This window comes from Ammospiza nelsoni, chromosome 20, assembly GCF_027579445.1.
Source record: "Ammospiza nelsoni isolate bAmmNel1 chromosome 20, bAmmNel1.pri, whole genome shotgun sequence".
Taxonomy (NCBI): Eukaryota; Metazoa; Chordata; class Aves; order Passeriformes; family Passerellidae; genus Ammospiza; species Ammospiza nelsoni.
The window spans coordinates 7,268,716-7,288,152 of NC_080652.1; the positions used below are offsets into that span (position 1 = coordinate 7,268,716).

The following is a 19,437-nucleotide window of genomic DNA, read 5'->3' on the forward strand; positions in this document are numbered from 1 at the left end:
ATGAATCCTTGACTAACTGGTCCTTGCATCATCATCCCAGAGCCTCCTGCTGCTCACTGTGGCAGGAGCGGGGGCTGGACCAGACCTGGGGGCACCCCCAGAGCTCCCCACGCCCAGAATCTTTGTGCAAAAAGTGTCACCAACACCATGGCAGTGTCCAGCCATGGCCATGTGAGTCAGGAACCTCAAACACATGGACCAAAGCAGGCAGGGAATGGGAGCTGTGGGATGGGAGGCGTGTTCCAGGGAGGGGCTCAGTGAGGGCACAGCCTGGCATGGGATGGCACAGGCAGGGATGGGCTGGCACGGGCACAGAGAGGGCACAGAGGGGATTGCATGAGCAGGGAGAGGATGGCGACAGGTAGGGATGGGGTGGCACGGGCAGGGGTGGGAGGGAACGGGCAGGGATGGGATGGAATAGGTGGGGATGGGATGGGACTGGCAGGGATGGGATGTCACAGGTGAGGATGGGATGGAATGGGTGGGAATGGGATGTCACAGGTGTGGATGGGATGGAATAGGTGGGAATGGGATGTCACAGGTGTGGATGGGATGGCACGATCAGGAAGGGGATGTCACAGGCCGGGAGGGGCTGTCAGGGGCAGAGCAGGGTCCGGGACAGCGGCGCTGCCGGTCCCTGCGGTGTCCCAGCCCTGTCCCATCCCTGTCGCCGCCCTGTCCCAACCCTGTTCCCCCGTGTCCCCGTGGTGTCCCAGCCCTGTCCCTGCCCTGTCCCATCCCTGTCCCCTCCCTGTCCTCGCCCTGTCCCATCCCTGTCCCCTCCCTGTCCCTGCCCTGTCCCATCCCTGTTCCCTCCGTGTCCCCGCCGTGTCCCAGCCCTGTCCCCACCATGTCTCCCTCGTGTCCCTCGGTGTCCCCTCAGTGTCCCCGGGTCCATCCCGGGGGCGGTCCCGGGGGTCCACGTGGGCGTGGCCTATCCTGACTCCGCCCCTCTCCCCATCCCCACCCACGGCGCGCGAGCGGCCCCGCCCCTCACCGCGAGCCCCCTCGAGGCCCCGCCCCCGCGGGGCACTTCCGCCGGAAGCGGGGGGCTCCTTCCCTTTCCGGGCGCGGGCCCCGGGCGGAGCGGCGGGACGGGCGCGGGCCATGGCGGAGCTGGCGCAGGGGCAGAGCCAGAGCGCGGCGCCCGTGGGGATCAAGCCCGAGGGGTTCGTGGACGCTCTGCACCGGGCCCGGCAGGTGAGGCGCCGGCCGGCGGGCCGGGGGCGGCCGGGAGGAGGAGCGGGGCGCCGCTAGGCCGCGGAGCGGAGGCGGGGCACGGCCGCTGCCCCTGTGCCGGGAGAGCCGAGCCCTGAGGGGGCGGCGGGCTCTGACAGCCCGGCCGTGCTCGGTGCCGGGGCGGCAGCGCTGCTGTGCGGGAGGGGGCGGCCCGCAGGCTCTGGCTGGGCTGAGGCGGTGCCGGTTCGGGTCTCACACCGGCCGGAGAGCGGCACCGGGGCTGGGCTGGGTGTCCGTGAGGAGCGGCCGGGGGAGCTGGGGGCACTCAGCCCGCAGAATAGCAGCCTCGGGGGGACATTGTGACAGTGTCAGTCCCTGAAAGGAGCATGTCCCCAGCTGGGGCTCAGGGAAACTTTGTCACAAGTGTCACTCTCTGAGAGGAGCTGTGCCCGGCTGGGGTCGGACTCATCTCCCCGACAGCCACCGACAGGACAGGAGCACTCAGTCTCAAGCCATGCCAGGGGAGGTTTAGTTGGGCATTGCATGGAATTCCTTCACAGAAAGGTAATTAGCCATGAATGGGCTGCCCGGGGAGGTGGTGGAGTCTCCACCCCTGGAGGTGTTTAAGGGAACCCTGGGTGTGGCACTCAGTGACATTCTCTGATTGGCAAGGTGCTGATCAGCCTCAGGTTGGGCTCCATGGCCTCAGAGATGCTTTCCAAGCTGTTTGATTCTGTGAATGCAGACCTGGGCAGAGCAGGAGCTTGGCATTCCCTGCAGGGAGGGAGGAGGGGGCACTGAGGTGCTCCCCGAGGAATCCATGAGCTTACTCAGTGCTGAAATGGGAAGTTTGAGTGCAAGTGCCCAGCCCTGCAGGAATCACCACCCTTGCCCTCAGCACAGGCTATTCCAGGCATTTCTGTGCTCCTTGGCTTGTGGAAGGTGCTGCAGAACCAGGAGCTGCTGCTCCCAGCACGGGTGCTGTGGCTGTTGTTCCCATCTCCTGTTGCAGGTCTGCCTCAGGGGTTTGTTTCATCTCTGAGCAGGCTGCACATGCAGGAGCTGTGACACAGCTGAGTGCCAGGAGCAGCTGCTCAAAGACCCTGACTTTGCTCTCTCCAGGTGGGAGAAATCCCCTCCTGTTGCCCAGACTTTGTCATTTCACTGACAATCTTCTGAGGGAGCCAAGCTGGACCCTGAGACATCTCAAGTGCTCTCTGTGGGTGCTGTCCCCTCACTCCCAGCTCCCCTGGGAATCAGGGGCAGCCAGTCCCTGTCGTGTGCAGCCTGCCCAGGGGCACCTGGTGCTGCAGACCCACACCCTGCCCCTCCCAGGACACTGGAGCTGCTCTGGGGCCACTGATTTCCCTCTCAGCACAGGCTGGTGGGTGTGAGCTGCTGCAGGGTGAGCCAGGCCTTGCTTCTTGCAGCCCCTGTCCTTGAACTGTGATGTCTGAGCAGCCAGACTGGGTTTTGTGCTTGGTGCTGCACCTGCTTTTGTCTGACCTGATTCTATCTTACTCATTGCAAAAAAAACATCTTATTTAAATATCTGATAATGCTGGCACCTGTTAGCAGCTGAATAACTCATTTATGTCAAAGAAAATAATTATTTGCTGTTGAAGTGCAGCTGGTTGGAATTATTTTGTGAGTGTTTTCAAGTCCAGAAGAGGCCATGAGGTTGGTCGGGGTGTGGAGCAGCTGCCCTGTGGAGCCAGACTGGGAGAGCTGGGGCTCTCTGGAGAGGAGAAGGTGCACTGGGGACACCACAGCATCCTCCAGGATCTGAAGGGGCTGCAGGGAAGCTGCAGAGGAACTGGATTCTTCCATCAGGAGAATGGGCTCAAACTGAAAGAGGGGACATTTAGTCAAATATTAGGAAAAAAATCTTTCCTGTGAGGGTGGTGAGGCCCTGGCACAGGGTGCCCAGAGCAGCTGTGGCTGCCCCATCCCTGGCCAGGTTGGACAGGGTTTGGAGCCACCTGGGACAGTGGAAGGTGACCCTGAGGTGGAGCTGGATGAGCTTTGAGGTGCCTCCCACCCCAAACCCTGCTGTGTGTACCACTGGTGATCAGTCACAGCATAGAGGGTGATGCCTCAGAGCTCAAACAGTGCAAACTGAGCCCAAACACTCAAATGGATCTGAGCTGGAGCTGCCTCACTGCTCTCATCATGTTTGTAAGGAGAGTCTGTGAGACCCCAACCCCTGCATGAGGGAGGTGGAATAATAAACAGTAAATAATTCTGGGTTGTTCTTAAGTTCATTATGCTTGCTGCAATTATTCTGTACCTGCAGGGTTTCCGTGAGCCCAAAACTGGAAGATTCCAGCAGCAGCCTTCTGGCTGTCTCAGCCTGGCAACAAGAGTGTTGGGAAATGTGGGCTCTGCACGTGTTTGTGGGAGAGCAGTGTCCTACATTTTTGTGCAGTGAGTTGTTTGCTGCCTGTTGAATATGATTTTTTTTTTCTGTTAGGGTTTGTGGGATGAAAGGAGCTGTTGGAGGGCTGAAATGTTTCCTTCCCCAGTGAAAATAATTGATTTGAGTTCTGTAGAGGCTGTGTGAGAGAGCAGGTGGTTTTCTCTTGCACAGAACCAGGTTGCCACTGGTGACTCATTGCCAAATGTCTCTGAAAATGCTCCTCATTGCTCAGGTGATGGATATTTCCCTCAGCACCCTGCAGTCTGTGATGGAGCTTCCTGGCTGAGAATCAGGGCAAAATGGAAATGCAGCTGCACCTTATATCTCTCTGGAGATGATGGCAGAGCTTTCACCAAGGGTTTGGTGCTGTGTTTGCCTGAGCTGTACTGATCTGGCACAGCTTTTGGCCTTTTTGGAGTATTCCTTTTGCTCTGAGGGCATGAGGGAGCAGAGGAAAGAAATTCAGGATTTTACTTTGTGGCTTGGTCATCCCTGCCTTGATGTTTGAACCTTTCAAGGTTTTGTGTCACATGCAAGACCAGGAATCAAATTTGCTAAATTCAGTTCTCACAAGAGCCACAACATCACAAGCAGGCTGTGGAATACAGAGCTTGGTTCTGAACATCTGAACAAGGACAAGGAAGACTTCCCTGACTCAAGGAAAGTGCATTCCTCAGAGCCACTGGGATGTGAGATGATTATGGGAATATAAAATAGAAACCTGGAATATATTTGCAAGAAATTACCTTGCATTGCTTTCAGCATTTGTGCAGGAATTGCTTGGATTTTTTGTGGACTCTGAAATATTTGGGATTTATGAATAATTACTTTTTCAAGGCAGTGCTGGGACTTTGAATTGCTCTGTCCTGCATCTTCTGCACCATGTCCCAAGTGATTGGTGGCTCTGAGGTGGGGACAGGTCTGTGCAGCTGCTCCCAGGCAGGCTGGCTTTGGGGTGGGAAGAGAGAGAGAGGATGTTTGCTCCCCTTTTGAATAGTGGGATCTGAAAATGAGCAGAGCTGCTTGTGCTTTGGACTAAAATGAATTTCTCTCAGACTGTCCTTAAGTTTTGTTGTTCTTATTGACCAAACTGTGCCTTGCTGGGATTCTGGGAATGCTCTGGAGAGGAGAGGCTGATGAGGCTGTGATGTGCCATCCTGGCTACCTCAAAAATGGGGAATATCCTGAGACTGACTGTCACCAGGCTGTGTTTGAAATCCCTCTTTGTATCAGGCTCTGACTTTCATTTCTGTGGTCATGGAGGGGTCCTGGACAAACTTTTCTCTACCCCCTTTCTCAGGTCATCCTCAAATAGATCCAGGCTTTGCCAGTTACTCTGGTATTTAGGAAAACCACCTGTGACAAGCAGCTTGAATGGTTGTGGATGGTTTTATTGCTTTCTGCAGAGCTCTGGAGAAATGTCTGTCAGCCCAACTCGAGTGTTCTGCTGAGGGAATGGGAGGCGCAGCACAAGGACCAGAATAGTCTGAAGGGTCAGATGACAGTGCCTTACTGGGTTTTTTTACCCTGCTAATACCTAGAATTGGTGATTTTATCTGTTGCTGTTCTTTGCAGGGCACCATGGAGAGGTTTTTCCTAGAAGCTGGGCCTGTTCTCTTGAAATTCTGCAGATATTTGTGTTTGAGTGTGCCTAGCAAAGAAACTCCATGTTTAGAAGTGGTTTTGTATTAACTCTGTGTTTTGTATTGTCATTTTTCTGGCTGGTAAATGTATAGGAGAACAGAAGTGCCAGGTGTAGGAAAACTTGTATCTCTCACACAACTTCATGGATTAATTTGATTTTCTTGGCTTTATCAGTGCAATTTGCAGCTGGGACTTGTGTTGCTTTTTAAAGTCTTTGTTGCAGAGCTTTATTTTGGGATGCAGAAACAGAGATGCTTTTTCCCCAGTGTATTTCAGAGCTTGATAAAATGGATCCATTGGGTTTAAGTGCAAGAAAAAAGGAGGAAAAAAACCTAAGGCTGACATGGAGCAGGACAAAAGCAGTGGCTAACAGCAGTACATTACTCAAGGTCATTGAGGCAGATAAGGGCTGGGTCTGCTTGCTTTTGCCATGTCCTAATTTTTGTGCTTACTTCCCTGCTGAACTTGTCATAAAATCTGAGCTTCCCATTTTGAGTTGAGCATGAGATGCTAAAATGTATTTTAGCTGCTCCATGTACTTGGAAAGCTCAGCTCTTCATTTTGCAGGGTGCATTTTCCTGCTGTGGTGGGGTGGCACCATTGTCTGCCTGCAACCCAGTGGCAGCTGGGAGGCTTTAGAGATAAGGGTACAACTTTAAATAAAGGGAGAGGGGGGGAGAAAGGAAAATATCCTAAAAGCTGATAATGTAAAAATTGTTTTAACACTCTTGCTTTGCCCTTGGAGGGTTCTGTGCCAGGGTGATCATTGGGGTTCACAGAGCTCCCCGAGGTGGGAGGACACAGCCTTGGTGCCAGCAAAGGTCCTGAACACCTTTGTACTTCAGGCTGCCAGCTTCTGCTGTCCACAGACTGGTTTTTGATTTTCCTGGAGTGAGTGCTGAGTGATTTCACCTCTAAAGGATCATCCATAATTTGTAAGTCATGGTAAATAACCACTGACAGAAAGAGAGTTCTTGAATAGGGTGTTGAAATTAAATATCCCAGAATATGTCAGAGTGTGTTATACCTGACACTGTTCTTTTTGGTCTAAGTTACTGCATGAAAGCTGTTCACAGATTGCTGTAAAATAAATTTTAAAATTTATATTTCAGTGTTGAAGTAGTCAGAAAGCATTTCTGCTTTTTGTATTTCATTGCAATTCTCTTCATCCCAAACATGAGGGGAAAGGGAAAAGGGCTGGATCCATGGATGCAGTACAACATTTATCAAAAGGGTAAAGCATCACCTGGCCCTCCCTCCTGGACAGGACAAGGTGTGTTAATGCTTTCAGAACCAGCTGGCTGGGGATTTACTGGAGATGTTGCTGTACAAAATGCTTGTCATGAAAGCTGCACTACAGGATTGCAGCTGGAAGATTTTATTCTCTAGCTCTGACATTTCTGACACAGCAAAGTTTCTGACTTTCCAAAAGGAGACAAGACAGGATGGACTATAAGGAGAAAATGGTCCAAACTTGGGGCCCTTTTCATGGAAGGCATTGAACAGAATGTTTGCTGTTCTCTTTCTAAAAGCAATGCTCTCGATCTTCCGAGATTATTTCAAATAGCTTTTTTCCAGTGCCCTGTGGTTCTGCATCTTGGGCAGTTGTTTGTTCCACTGCAGCAGAAGATAGATAGTGTCAACAACCAGAGCTGCTGGAGATGTCTTGCTGTTGCAGTGAAATGCAAATTTTAGAAATCTTTAGATATGCTGGTCATTAAAACCATCTCTGTGTAAAATGCTCTTTCATCTGCTCCTGTTCCTTATTCCCTGGTGAAACTCAGTTATAATGGAGTGAGATCAGTCTCTTGGTAAAGATTTGATGAAATTATTTTATTTTTGCTGGAGAAGGCAGCAAGTGCTGTAGCATACAGTGTACTTGATATTTGTTCTGTAACTGCTTTGTTCTGTGCTTGCTTATTCCAGCAAAATACTTTATGTGGGCAAGGGGAGCTGTGACAGTGCAGTTTGCCTGTCCTGGGTGGGTGAAATGGGGTGCAGCACCCAGGGAATGCACCTGGCTGTTTCTGGGGTGGTTTTCTATCAATTAGCTCAGAGAGCTAATTGTGTTGTCAGCACCCACCTGTACAGCTGTCCCCAAATGTCACTGGAGATGAGCTTCACTTGTCTCTTGCATTGAGTGATGTTTAGGTGTGTGTCTCAGTTTATTTGCTTACCTCAGTCCCCTCACTGTGATACCTGCCTCTCCTCTTTGCTGTGAATGAACTCCTTGTGTCCTGGCTCAGCAGGGAATGGCAGTTTCCCCTCTGCAAGGCTTGGAAGCAGCGGCACAGGCAGCATTGGCTGTGTTTGTGCTGCACTGACCACTGCAGGAAATGGAAACTAGCTCTGCACTGATAGTTTGCCCACTGGCTTATTCCTCACACAGCAAACAAGAGTGATCCAGTCTTTGACAGGGAGCTCCCAAACCTGTCCTTGTGCTGTGTTTGCGCTCTCCCTCTGCTCCCCCCTGGGTGTGAGTGCATTTCTGTGTGCCTGGATCTGCGTGGATGCAGGAGGAAGCACGTGTCCTCCCACACAGCTTCTCCAGGACAAAGTTGGGGGGTTGGTTTGAACCCTCCTCTTAGCAAGATTTAGCTTGTCAGCTATCCATTGAGCAAATAATCCTGAATGTAATGTTCCAGGGCTGCTTATGATCAGGAAGAGGAACTGGGTGAATATGATCTTAATTAAGCAAATATTCAAAGCAAGCAGAAAACTGTTTGCTTTACAAATGAAGCACCTTGTTACAAATCCACCTATATAGTAACAACCTGAGAGAAGATTGGCCTGGGGTCAAAGCTTTATTGGAAGAAACAGTGTTCAGTTGTGGTGGCTGATAATGTTTTTATCTCCTTTTTATAGATTGCTGCTAAAATTGGAGATATTCCTCACTTGAATAATTCTACAACACTTGTGGACCCCTCAGTCTACGGTTATGGAGTGCAGAAACGGCCCCTGGATGATGGAGGTAAGCTGCCTGTGGTTACTCAGTCTTGTGCATGCAGCTCCTGAAATCCATCTATGGAGGCAGTTGTGTTTTAAGGATGGAAGCTGCAGCTTTCTGTGTGTAGAGATTTTATACAAGATGCCCTGTGCTGTTTGCTCTTACCTAGATTGCACTGTGTTCTTAGGCATTAGTGTTAATGTGAAGCAATTCTTTGGTAGTTCATGACCTTTGGGAATTAGCAAACAAACTGTGTCACTTAAATCTTGGTCTGTGGTAGTAGAGGGAGGAGGATTTGTTCATTGGGTCTATTCTGGAGCCCACATATAGAGCAGCAGGTGTACACAGCACATGTTCTTCCCTGATAGCCCTTCTTTTCTGAGAGCAGGGAATGTGTAGGGACAGTATTACACATGTTCCTTTCCACCTGTGACAATAATCACAGCCCAGGAGCTGAGTTGCTGTCAAGTTCTGGGTGCTGTTTACTTGAATTTTAAGGAGAAAAGATATTTATGTAAGGTGATGCAAATTGGAAGGAAACTTCCAATATTTAGCTGTGCTTTCTCCATTATTATTTGAGAATTCTGAAATCTGAAGAATTCAAAATTTGCCATAGCCAAAGGATGGTTTATTGCATGGACCATAACTGGTAACTGTCATAAGTCAATATTTTATGAATTGTTATAATTTTAAAATAAGCCACTAGTTTCTTATCTTTATTAGAACAAGAGTTCTAACAAAAATGTTAGAACTCGAAAAATAGCTTTTTAGGCTTTATTAATCTAATTATATGCATTGTTACAAGTGTTTAAACTGTGTTATCTGCTGCTGTACAGATGCAAAGAGCTCACCTTTTCTTGTGAAGAAATAAAAAGCATGGCTATGTCTTCCTTTTTGTTATTTCCTCTGGTGTTTTTCCTGACACTCATAGCCCTGCAGGGTGATCCTCTCCCCCATGAACATGTTCAGGAGTACTGAGGAGATAAGCCAAGCTGCTGCCTAGCACTTCATTTTGAAAAGAATTTTTTTCTGTCTGATACAAAGGCTGAAAATAGCTGCATGTCTGCTCTTCAGTGTGAAAAAAACATGCTGCTGCATGGGGAGAAGCTTCTCTCATGTGGAGCCTCTGGCTTGCTGTTTTCTGAGCACATGCCACCACCCACTTCTGTTCTCTGCTCTTGGCTCCATTTGAGCAACAGGTTGCTGCTGCTCCTTTGGTTTGGGGGTTCAGGAGAGAATGGATTTATCTGGGTGAGCGCCACATTTTGTATCTTTGTTGAGAAGCCAGAGGTCTGGCATTGCTGGTGTGTGCTGGTTCTGCAGGGGAAGGAGCTGGGCAGTGCTGGGGAGTGCTGAACAGCTCTGAGCTTAGGGATGTGGCTGTGTGTGAAAAGGAGTAAAAATAGCCCTCTGGGAACCTGTCATTCACAACATTTACCCTGCCTGTGTTCGTCATTGATTCATCAGACTGAAGTGGAGCTCTGACCTCCTGACAAAATGGGTTTTAGGAACTCCTACCACGTGAGTTGGTTGTAGTGTTTCAGTGACAGGTTGGACTTTGTACTTAAACTTGTACTGGTGAGCCCCAGAACGTGGTGAGCCTGTTTGTGTTGACACACAGCCTGTCAATACAGTAGAGTCTGGGCTAGAAAAGTGCATTGCTGCTGGTTTCTTGTGCTCTGGAGATAACTCCATGGGTGGGTGTTGTTCCTGGGAGAGCCTCCCAGAGTGGCTGTTCCTGACTCCTGCATCAGCAGTTGTTCTGCTCACCCTGTCCTCAGCACTGGACTTTGTTTGTAATTGTTTTTAAACGCTGTTTTTGCCCTTGGGTTGTTCATACACATCTGTATAGAACTTTGTCCAACTCCCCTCCCAAAAACCTGGTCTTTGAGAAGGTGAGAAATGACAGAAGTCATATTTTAAAGGGCTGGAATTTGACAAAGAAGCAGGAATTGTCAGGGTTGTAGCACTTCTTTCAGTTTGGGTCATGTTGGGTTTTATTTCTAATGGTGTTAGTAAATCCTGTACTGAGATGCAGCTGTGTGATGAGTTCCCCCCTACATGTGGGATCCTCCTGTGCTGTTCTTTACCTGAAGCTGTGGGTGCTTCTTGCTCTGGATCTCTTTGTGGTGTGATCCATATCTCACTCTTGGGCTACCTGCTCTTGCTGCTGTGTAATTAAATGTCTGTAATGCAGCTTTAGCTTTAAACATCTGGAAGATGGAAGTTGCTTTTAATAGGACACTTAAATTAGGAAAGCATTTCCTATTTGGATGATTTTTTAGTTCTCTGTTAGCTGCAACAAGGGGTGTTGGAATTTCATGCCCACACTTGTCTCCATTTTCTGCTTGTCTGTGAAACACAGTTTGGAGATGTTGTTGTCAAGAAGTGATTATATTGTTACACACGCTTTAGAAATGTTATAGTGCATTTTATAGTGGATTTGGATACATTCTACTGCTTTGGATGGGTTGGAAACAAATCTGATGGGAAATTTCCCTGTATACTGCATGCTCACAGCTGGGTGCAGGTCTCACTGCTTCCTTATCCCCATGCAGCTCTTGGGAAATTATCTCTGTTCCTAATACTGCTGAAAAAATTGTCTGCAGAGGAAGTGTTTAAGGTGACAGGAGAACTGTCTGTCTTTCAGGACAATCTCATTCTTCCCATCTGTTTTTGTAAACAGCTGCTGCTGTGGCTGCCTGATGCCACCTGAGGAAGTGGTCTTGAGACAGGTGTCAGTGTGTTGATCAAAACAAATTCAGCTGCTTTTCAAGCATTTCCAGGAAAAACAGACTTAATATAATGTCAGAAACCAGGATGTCTGAGTGCTTTTTGCACTTCCTTTAACATAACCCTCATCTGAACTGAGGAGCAGCAGGATCAGCCCTGGTAACCTGGCTCCAGTGTTAGATGGACCTTGAGACTGATTATTTCTCTTTTCCCTGGCTTCTTTTTTTCCCCTTTCTGGAAACAACTTGAAAGTAATCCTGCAAACAGCTGTAGTGCAGGGAAGAGATCAGGTTGATTTGTGCTGCTCCTGGCAAGTCACAGCTGCCATTTCTGTGGCCACTTGCAGGGGTTGATGTTTGTGGGGACAGGTGAGTGTGAGCTGCAGACAGACCTGGTGGCATCTTGCCTGTGGCTGCTGCTGGGACAGACCCCAGCCCACCTGTTAAGGGCCAACTGCTGCCCCTGGCCTCTGTTCTAATTAAAAGGTCCCTCTAATTATCAGCAGAGATTAATAAGTTTGTTTAATGCCAAATAACCTTTAAAGAAGCAGCCTCCTTTTGTTCAAAGGAAGCAGGGGTCTAGTCTGCTGCAAAGAGACTGATGGACAGAGCATTGCCCTTTGTTTGGGCTGCTTTAAAGGAGTATCCTGGGAGATCCGTGGGATTAAGCAGCAGCATTACAGCTGAAGGCTGGGGCACCCTTTCAGTCTGGGAAAACAAAGGTGAGAGACCTTGGAGAAGCCTCACACCCCCCTCCCCACTCCTCTCTCCTCCCAAAGCTCCTGTGGTACATCCAGATCTGAAGATGACTTGTTCTGGTGTAATAAAATTTGATTTTAATAGAACCAAGGGCTCAAACATGACATGATCCTGCTGTACAGAGTATTTTATTCTTTCCCTCCAATGTGTTTTCAATGAAAATAGTGATGGGCAGAAGGGAATTCTATCCCTTACTGCTGATGGAAGTCAGTACTGATGCTCTGACAGATCTGCAGCAGCAGTAGGACCAAGGCAAAAGTCCAGATCTCTTGGCAAAAGATTTTATTTAATACACAAAATGCCACTGTTCTTCAAAATTTGTAACTTTACAGATGGCCACTTTTTAAAATGAAGTGGTTTAAGGGAGGGGAAAAAACCTCCAAAGATTTGCAGTGAAGTCACACACAGAAATTATTAGGGTTTGACTATTTAATTCAAGAAAAACCTATCAATATTTAATGATGGAGAATTAGGATAACAATCTTTGTAGCTTTCTAAAATTTATGATTCTCCCATTTTGGCTCTAAAGTATGAAAAGCAGCCCTGTTCCACTGCTCTCAAGGAGATGTGTTGCTCTGATTTTATTCTAGCCATGAAGATATTCCTGAAGAGATTGCATATTCCCATCATGCACATTAATTTAGTGGGAGGCACTGCTCTGTTTTATGGGGTGGAAGAAAAATCCACATTTGTTTTGAGTGTCTGTTAGGTAGAATTCAGTTAAGGTGAAGCGTAAAGCAGATTGAAGAGTTATCAACCAGCAGGTGCCATTAATAGGAAATTGTGCTGATTTTATTCAGTATTTTTCCTTATTTGCAATAAAATGACTGCAGTTACAGTTAAATTGTACTGAATAGATGTAAAAGAGGGAAATATGTATGTGGCTTGTCAGAGTTCAGCCCCCTCCTTGGTGTGAAGGGAGACAGTGGAATGGTGCATCAGCTTTCAGAACTGTGGCTGCCCCAGCCCTGCCTCTCTGTCACTCCCTGTTTTTCAGAGAAAAATGGACATGTTGGAGAGGGAATGGACCTTTAGCTTGTTGGAACTAGGAGCCACATCATTTTTTCCCCCTCAAACAAAGAGAAATCATAAATGACTTGAAGTAAATAATGTCCATTTCTCTCCATTTGCCTTCAGTCTCAGTTTTTTGAGAAGTTATCTGTGAAGGAATGGTCTCTCACATAATTTACTGTGACATAATTTCTCCGTATTAATTTGTCCAATAAACATGCATTAAGGCTGATAGCTCCCTGTGGGGGTGAATGGCTTACTCTGGATTCTGCAGCTCAGAATGGGTTGGAGGGACATTGCTACCTGCATCTAAAGCATTAATTCCCTGTCTGATTTAACTCCCTGTGCTGGTACAGGTTTCCCCTCCACAGCTGGCTTTTTCAAGTGTAGGATTGTGTTACAAAATGAAGGCTCTTCCCTTCCTTGCATGAACTTGGGGAGTTGATTATAGGATGTGTGTCTGTCTCATAATTTGTGGGCTGTGGCTGCAGCAGAACAGATTGCTAAGAGAGCAGTTCTGGTGAATTGAAATGAGAAGTGGAGATTTAAATACAGCCTTTGCAGGGTTAAAACCACTCTTCCTGGCATCTTGATAATGAGTGGCCTTGGCTGTGGCAGCCCCACTCTACACCAGTACCACCAGACCTACTGCATGGAGTTGAAATATTCTGAGTTTGGTTGTATTTGCTCAGCTCTGTGGTAGAAGCTTATCAGCCAGAGCAAATATTCCCCATTACATCACCCACCCTTTTCAACTGCAATATTCACAATTATCAAATTAGAGCTTTTCATATTTAGGGTGAGAATATGCAAAGACAAACTAAATGAGTCAATTAACACAGCAGTTGTCTTAGCGCTGAGCTGGAGAGAGTAATAAAATAGAAACATTGTCAATATTTTGGTCCTGAACTATCACGGAGGTATTGACACGCAGCAGAAATACACTATTGACTCTCTTTGTCTATTTTCTTTGAGTAAAGTGTTTGGCCACAAAGTTGATGCATTTTTCTACCAGATTTAGACACTGTGGGATGCATCCACTTTCTATCCCTGCCAGCTGATTGCCAATTTATTTCAGGTCAAAGAATGTGCAGCTTGCTGCAAGGTAGTTTGAAACAGCATCTTTATTCTCACAGCTCACATGTTGGCCAGTTTCATTTGTTTTGTTCTGTGCCCTCCAGGCATGCAATATAATCTTTCAACTGGTTGTTAGCACCAAATGGTCTGGGTTTTAGCTGGTTTGCTGCAGGCAAAGTCCAGTAGGAAGCCCAGCAGGGCTCGTGTTCCTACTTTGCATGAGTTGGTCTAATGATATTTTCCCCATTAACATTTGGAAGAAAGATCTAATCTGTGGAGGCTGGGGGGAGAAGTCTGTCTCAGAGTTGTCAGTAGGGAGATAATTGCTAATCAGGGCTGGACCACCAGCTAGCATGGCAGAAATGCCTGGAATGTGTTGAGGAACATGTGTTTTGTTGGGTTGAAACAGTGTTTGGGTGCCACGAGGTTACTTAACAGCCCTATTCCTTTAACAGGTCTCCGTGTAAGTGGGCTCCATGGAGCACAGATCAGAGACACTGAGAGAAGTATGTGCCAGCCCTGTCAATGCTTGGACTGAGGGAATCTCTGAGGCTGCTTGGCTTTTATTCGCGTTTATTAATGCACACTGGTCTCCTTCAGATTTCTCTCCCTCCTCCTCCCTCGCCCCCTTTTCCCTTTTTTTACTACTTTGGGTTTAATTTGGGAAGGGGGGAGGTTAGTTGCAGGGATTTGGATTTGGGCAGGCAGGATTTTCTCCCATGACTCTCAGCATGGGGAGACACGGATCAATTCCCTATCCTGTGTTCAGCTGGGCACTGGGCTGTGCTGTGTGTTGATCAAGAAATCCCCTCCTGTTTTGTAGCACATAACGCATTCATTTCAGCCACTGAACCTAAATTACTGTTTTGCTTTTCTTTCTTTTTTGATGAAACGGTAAGAACTCTTTTTCTATAGGGATGAAGTTAGTTTATCCGTGCTAATGCTTTGATTTTTTCCCCCTTTTTTCTCTCTCTGCCACAGTAGGTAACCAGTTAGGGGCCCTGGTACATCAAAGGTAAGCAGTGGGTTATGTTTTATTATTTATTGATCAATTCTAATTGTTTATTGATCCACCATCTGTAGTAGTGTTAGAAAGTCAGAGGTTGAGAATGTGGAAAAACTGTCAGCTTGGGTTTTCTACAGCCTGGCTTGTTTGTTCTGAGGAAAAAAGAGGAGTTGATGTGAAACTTGGATTTGGTCTCTGCAAATCTGCAGGACTGAAAAAAAGAAATTCTCTCTCCTTTCCCTTCCCCTGCCCTGGCAGGGGCAAGACAGAAAAAGTGAGAAAAGATCTGGCATTTTGGTGAAAGGTGGAACTATCAAACAGACACATATAACTGTTGTTGTTGTCATTATTTAGTTTTGTTGATGTAAAATGACCTGGGGTGACTCCTTTGTCAAAGATGGTTTGGGAAGACTGAAGCAAGTAGGAGTTGTCATCCAGCATGTCTCAGCATCTAATAAAAATGTAAAATTCTCAGTTTTTCTCAAATCCCGCTCTTGAGAATTTTCTATGTTGTTTTGAAGGGAGGAACATTTCTAAAGCTGGATTAGCCTGAAGGTGAATGGTAGTGCATTTCCATCCTAACCAGCTGTTTGGGACCTCAGCAGAAGGGACAAACAATGTGCATGAAGGCTGTAGAACCTTAAATTTTTAATGGCTAAGTTAAAGGTAATGTCCTACCAGAGCATCCCAGAAAGGGGATAGGCAGTTTGATTACTTATCTGCAACTTAGCTAATCGAGTCTAATGTGTATTTTACACCTTTCCTGACTGATCTAAAGCAAAAAAAATGGGAATATTTTAATACACCTCCCTACAAAACCTGCATTGAACTTACTCTGCAGGTATTTTGTTGCTTTTGGGATTGCTGAGCCAGTTGTATATATAATGCATATTTGCAAATTCCACATTCATGGTGTTGTGTTTTCTCTAAGACAGAAAAAGCTAAACAAAAAAAAACCAATCCAAGTTAATTTCTTTCTACTTCACTATGGTCATTTCTTAGGAAACTGCTTTGAGTAATTTGTTTTGAAAATGTCCAAAGAGCAATAGGTATGGAAGTCTAGAGATAATAAGAATTCAGAGGATAATTGAAGACAATCTTTATTAATTCCAAGGAAAAGAATGATAAGGACAAGCAAGTGAAAAGGAGTCCCAAACCACCAGACCTGTGAATATCAGAAGGGGGATTTATGTCAGGACTGGCTGTGGTTGGTGTCTCCTGGGAAGAGAATGTCCAGAAGCTCTGGGCAGACCCTGCTGCTTGGAAGGTCCAGGCTCAGTGATGAGCAAACTTTGTGGTTTTTTTGTTAAATCTGTCTGGAGCAAGAATGACAGAAGGAGCTTCTTCCCTCAGCTCCATTCAAGGTACCAGAGACAGACTGGAAACGCATCCAGCATAGGAGGAATTGTGTGACCATCAAGAGATCCCTTCCAAAACAAATAATTTTGACAGTGATGTGCTTTTACTTGTGTGTGCAGAGCCCCTGTGCTGAGCCCAGGCTTCATGGCAGGACTGTAGTTTGCTCCAAATTGTTCTTTGTAATGACTTTGGGGTTTTCTTCCCTTTTCTTTTCTTTTTTTTTTTTTTTAGGGCTGTAATAACAGAAGAGTTCAAAGTGCCTGATAAAATGGTTGGATTTAGTAAGTACCTTGGATGCTTTTGATGCTTCTTGATGTGTTTCCTGTGCAGGAATGCTGTTGATTCTGACACAAGTTTTTGTGTTTATTAGCCTTGGATAAGTGTTGTTTAATGCTGTCTTCATGGGGAACAGAGGATCTGTGTTTAAAATCCAGATGCAAACTTCATGGAAAAGCTTGGTGTCCCAGTAATAAGAACAAGAACGTTTGGTACAAGTTCCTGGGCATTTTAGTGATTTTCTCTTTTAAATTCCCATTAGCACAGTACATAAACAAGTCAAAAGTGACTTTATTTCCCTTCATTGCAACATTTTACTTTGAGTATGCAAAACTGTGAGAGTTGAGGAAGAAAAACAACATTTAAATGTTAAAATATTAGTTGGCCAAAGGCAAGTTAAACAGAATTTTAAATTCCTCACACATTTGCTGCAGGGAAACAACCAGACCAGAGTTTTTCCTAGATTTGCATTCCTGATGCTGTTCTCTTTCAAGCTTGATCCTAATTTCTCTCTTCCTCTTAATGATCATTACTCTGCCTTTCAATGGCACCTCCTGCTGATGTGTTACTGCAGTGATTGCATAGACTCTTCCACTGCTGCCTCTCTGTGTATCCCTTCCAATTTGATATATGGAGAGTAAAGAGGAAAATAACAGGCCCTGCTAATTACCCCATAGCGCGCCAAGTTTTGTCCCGACTCTGTAAGACTGGAACTCAAATTCCTGCAGAGGAAAAGCTCCCTCCTCTTCTGCCAAACCTCTTCATTTGCCACTCCTGGTGCTACACATGGAGCCCTGGGAGAGGGGAGCTTGCAGGCATCATCTCTGTTTCTCACACTGATTCAGGGGGGGATGCAGCCCCACAGCTGAGATGCTTCTTTGGGAGCATCCTGAGCCAGGAATGCCTGGTTGACTCAAAGCTTTGCTGTTTCTGCAGTCTGGGAAGGGTAGGAATGGTGGTTGGCACAGCCTGTGCTCTGGGTGTCTTGTTGTGAAACAGCAATTTAACTCTGAGAGTTAAGGGAGAGGGATATTTGTGTTCCCTGGAGGTTGATAGAGCATTTCAGGATGTGGTTCTGGCTGAGTGCAGACAGCCAAATAGCATGTCCGTTCAAAAATGGCAGTAAAATAGGAATTATAAAGAAACAAGTCTTTACCTTCTTTAGTACTTCAAATAACTGGCTTATTGGTTCAGACTGAACAAAATGTACTTAAATTACTCTCCTAGCATCATCCAGACTAGTGCCTTATTTCTTTCATGCTTATTTCTTTCCATTCCTGTGCAAGAAAGGCTTTTTTGTTTTGTTTTTCCAAGCAAATAGAATAACCTTCAGCAGTATTTTAATGTTTTTCTGCTATGATAAATTTGGTCATGCTGTGGATGCTCTTCTGCAATCCTGGAGTCAAACTGTTCCTTTATAAAAAGCTGCAGCAGAGTAAAAGGGGAAGGTGCTCTGCAGTTTCCAGGAAAAGCAGTTTGTTCTGATGCTTGTTGCACTCATTGCAGTAATCGGCAGGGGAGGAGAACAGATCTCACGGATCCAGATAGAGTCTGGCTGCAAAATTCAAATTGCTCCAGGTAAGGCCCTCTTTGTGTGGTGGGTGAGCAGGTTTTGATGTCAGAGGGTGTTGTGTCCATTAGATCAGGCACTTTCCATGCTCAGGGTGTGTTATCACCATTAACATGGATACACAGCCATGGGAGAGCTGTTGTGGGACCCACCTCCCAAGCAGGGTAGAGAACAGGTTGGCCAGGTGGTTTGGGGAATGGAACAGTGAGGGAGCTGCCTTTAACCAGCAGATGGTTGGAGAGCAAATGAACAATCCATGTTGTTCTCAGACCTGAAGCTGCTGGGTTTTCTCACTTTGCTCAGCTCTGTGGTTTGCCTCTGACTGGTGTGGTCAGCTCCAGCTCCTGGCAGAGGACATTTCAGCAGGGTTGGCAGCAGCTTTCCATACAGCTTGCTTTGCATCATAAAAATGAGACATTCATCCAAATGGATCATTTGGTGCCAATTTGCTTTGGGGAAGACTGTGCTGTTCCCTGCTGATCAATGTTATCTGAGTTTTTACCCTTCCCTTTAATTTGTGAGGAAGGGTTTAAAAGAATGCAGACATCCAGTAAATAATTTAAAATATGTTGATCCTGGATGTCTTTGAATTCTTTAGCATGCTATGTGTGCAGGTGGGTGGTGCTTCCATTGGTGCTTCATGGTCACTGAAATAGCTGCCACATTTTTAATTCCATGTATCACAAGTTTTTCTCCTTGTTTCCTTTGCAGACAGTGGTGGGATGCCTGAGAGGCCCTGTGTACTCACTGGGACACCAGAGAGCATTGAGTGAGTTCTGACTTCATTTCTCTCCCTTTTCCTTCTTTCTCTTCTCCCTAATGCTGTGCTCTGTCAGTGGTGCTACTTGGTTATTAGCCACACCAGCAAATGTTGGCCTAGAGAAACTTGAGGGTCTCTGGAGCATAGAACCTCTTGGTCTGATGCTTTAAACTGTGCACCTCAAAGGCTTTTTTTCCACTTGCAGTTTGACTCCTCTGCAGAAATTTCCTTGGAATTCCCCTCCTCAGGGTGAGGTTGCTCTTAGGGCACCTAGGATGCAGTTTAGTAACTGCAGCTTTCCAGGATACTGAGCTAAGCTCTTGAAGGGCACTTCTCTTCTCCCCTTCGCTTCCCCACTCCTATTGAGATGAGCATCCTTCCAGCTGAACAAGGGCTGCATGAGGCCTCCAAAGCCTGTGGGTGCCACTCCAGGATACCCTGGAGCTGTTGGTGTTGTTGCAGAGCAGCATGAGGCCCACTGGGTGCTTGTCTCTGCATTGCTGCCAACAAGAAGCAAAGGACTGAACCCAAGTCTTGATTCTCTGCTCCTTGCATGGTAGAGACACGTGGCCAGCCAGCAGGGATTTCTATCTTTAGACCTATAGAAACTTTAGGGACAGTGTTTCCTCCCTCCCCCTTCCCAGGAGCTGAGTTTGAGACTCTCACAAACCAGTTGAGGACCTCCTGCTGGAACTGGA

At 46.7% G+C, this 19,437-nt stretch overlaps 1 protein-coding gene across 2 annotated transcripts in view; it reads left to right on the forward strand.

The window, feature by feature from the left end:
* The first annotated feature begins 1,076 nt into the window (after window positions 1-1,076).
* Window positions 1,077-19,437, forward strand: part of FUBP3 (far upstream element binding protein 3) — a 38,947-nt gene continuing 20,586 nt past the window's right edge. For both annotated transcript variants that reach the window (XM_059486462.1, XM_059486463.1), the window contains exons 1-7: window positions 1,077-1,200; window positions 8,108-8,213; window positions 14,224-14,274; window positions 14,750-14,783; window positions 16,365-16,414; window positions 17,916-17,987; window positions 18,691-18,748. In XM_059486462.1, coding sequence (XP_059342445.1) covers window positions 1,108-1,200; window positions 8,108-8,213; window positions 14,224-14,274; window positions 14,750-14,783; window positions 16,365-16,414; window positions 17,916-17,987; window positions 18,691-18,748 — 464 coding nt within the window. In that variant the 5' untranslated portion in view covers window positions 1,077-1,107. The remainder of the gene's footprint in view (window positions 1,201-8,107; window positions 8,214-14,223; window positions 14,275-14,749; window positions 14,784-16,364; window positions 16,415-17,915; window positions 17,988-18,690; window positions 18,749-19,437) is intronic.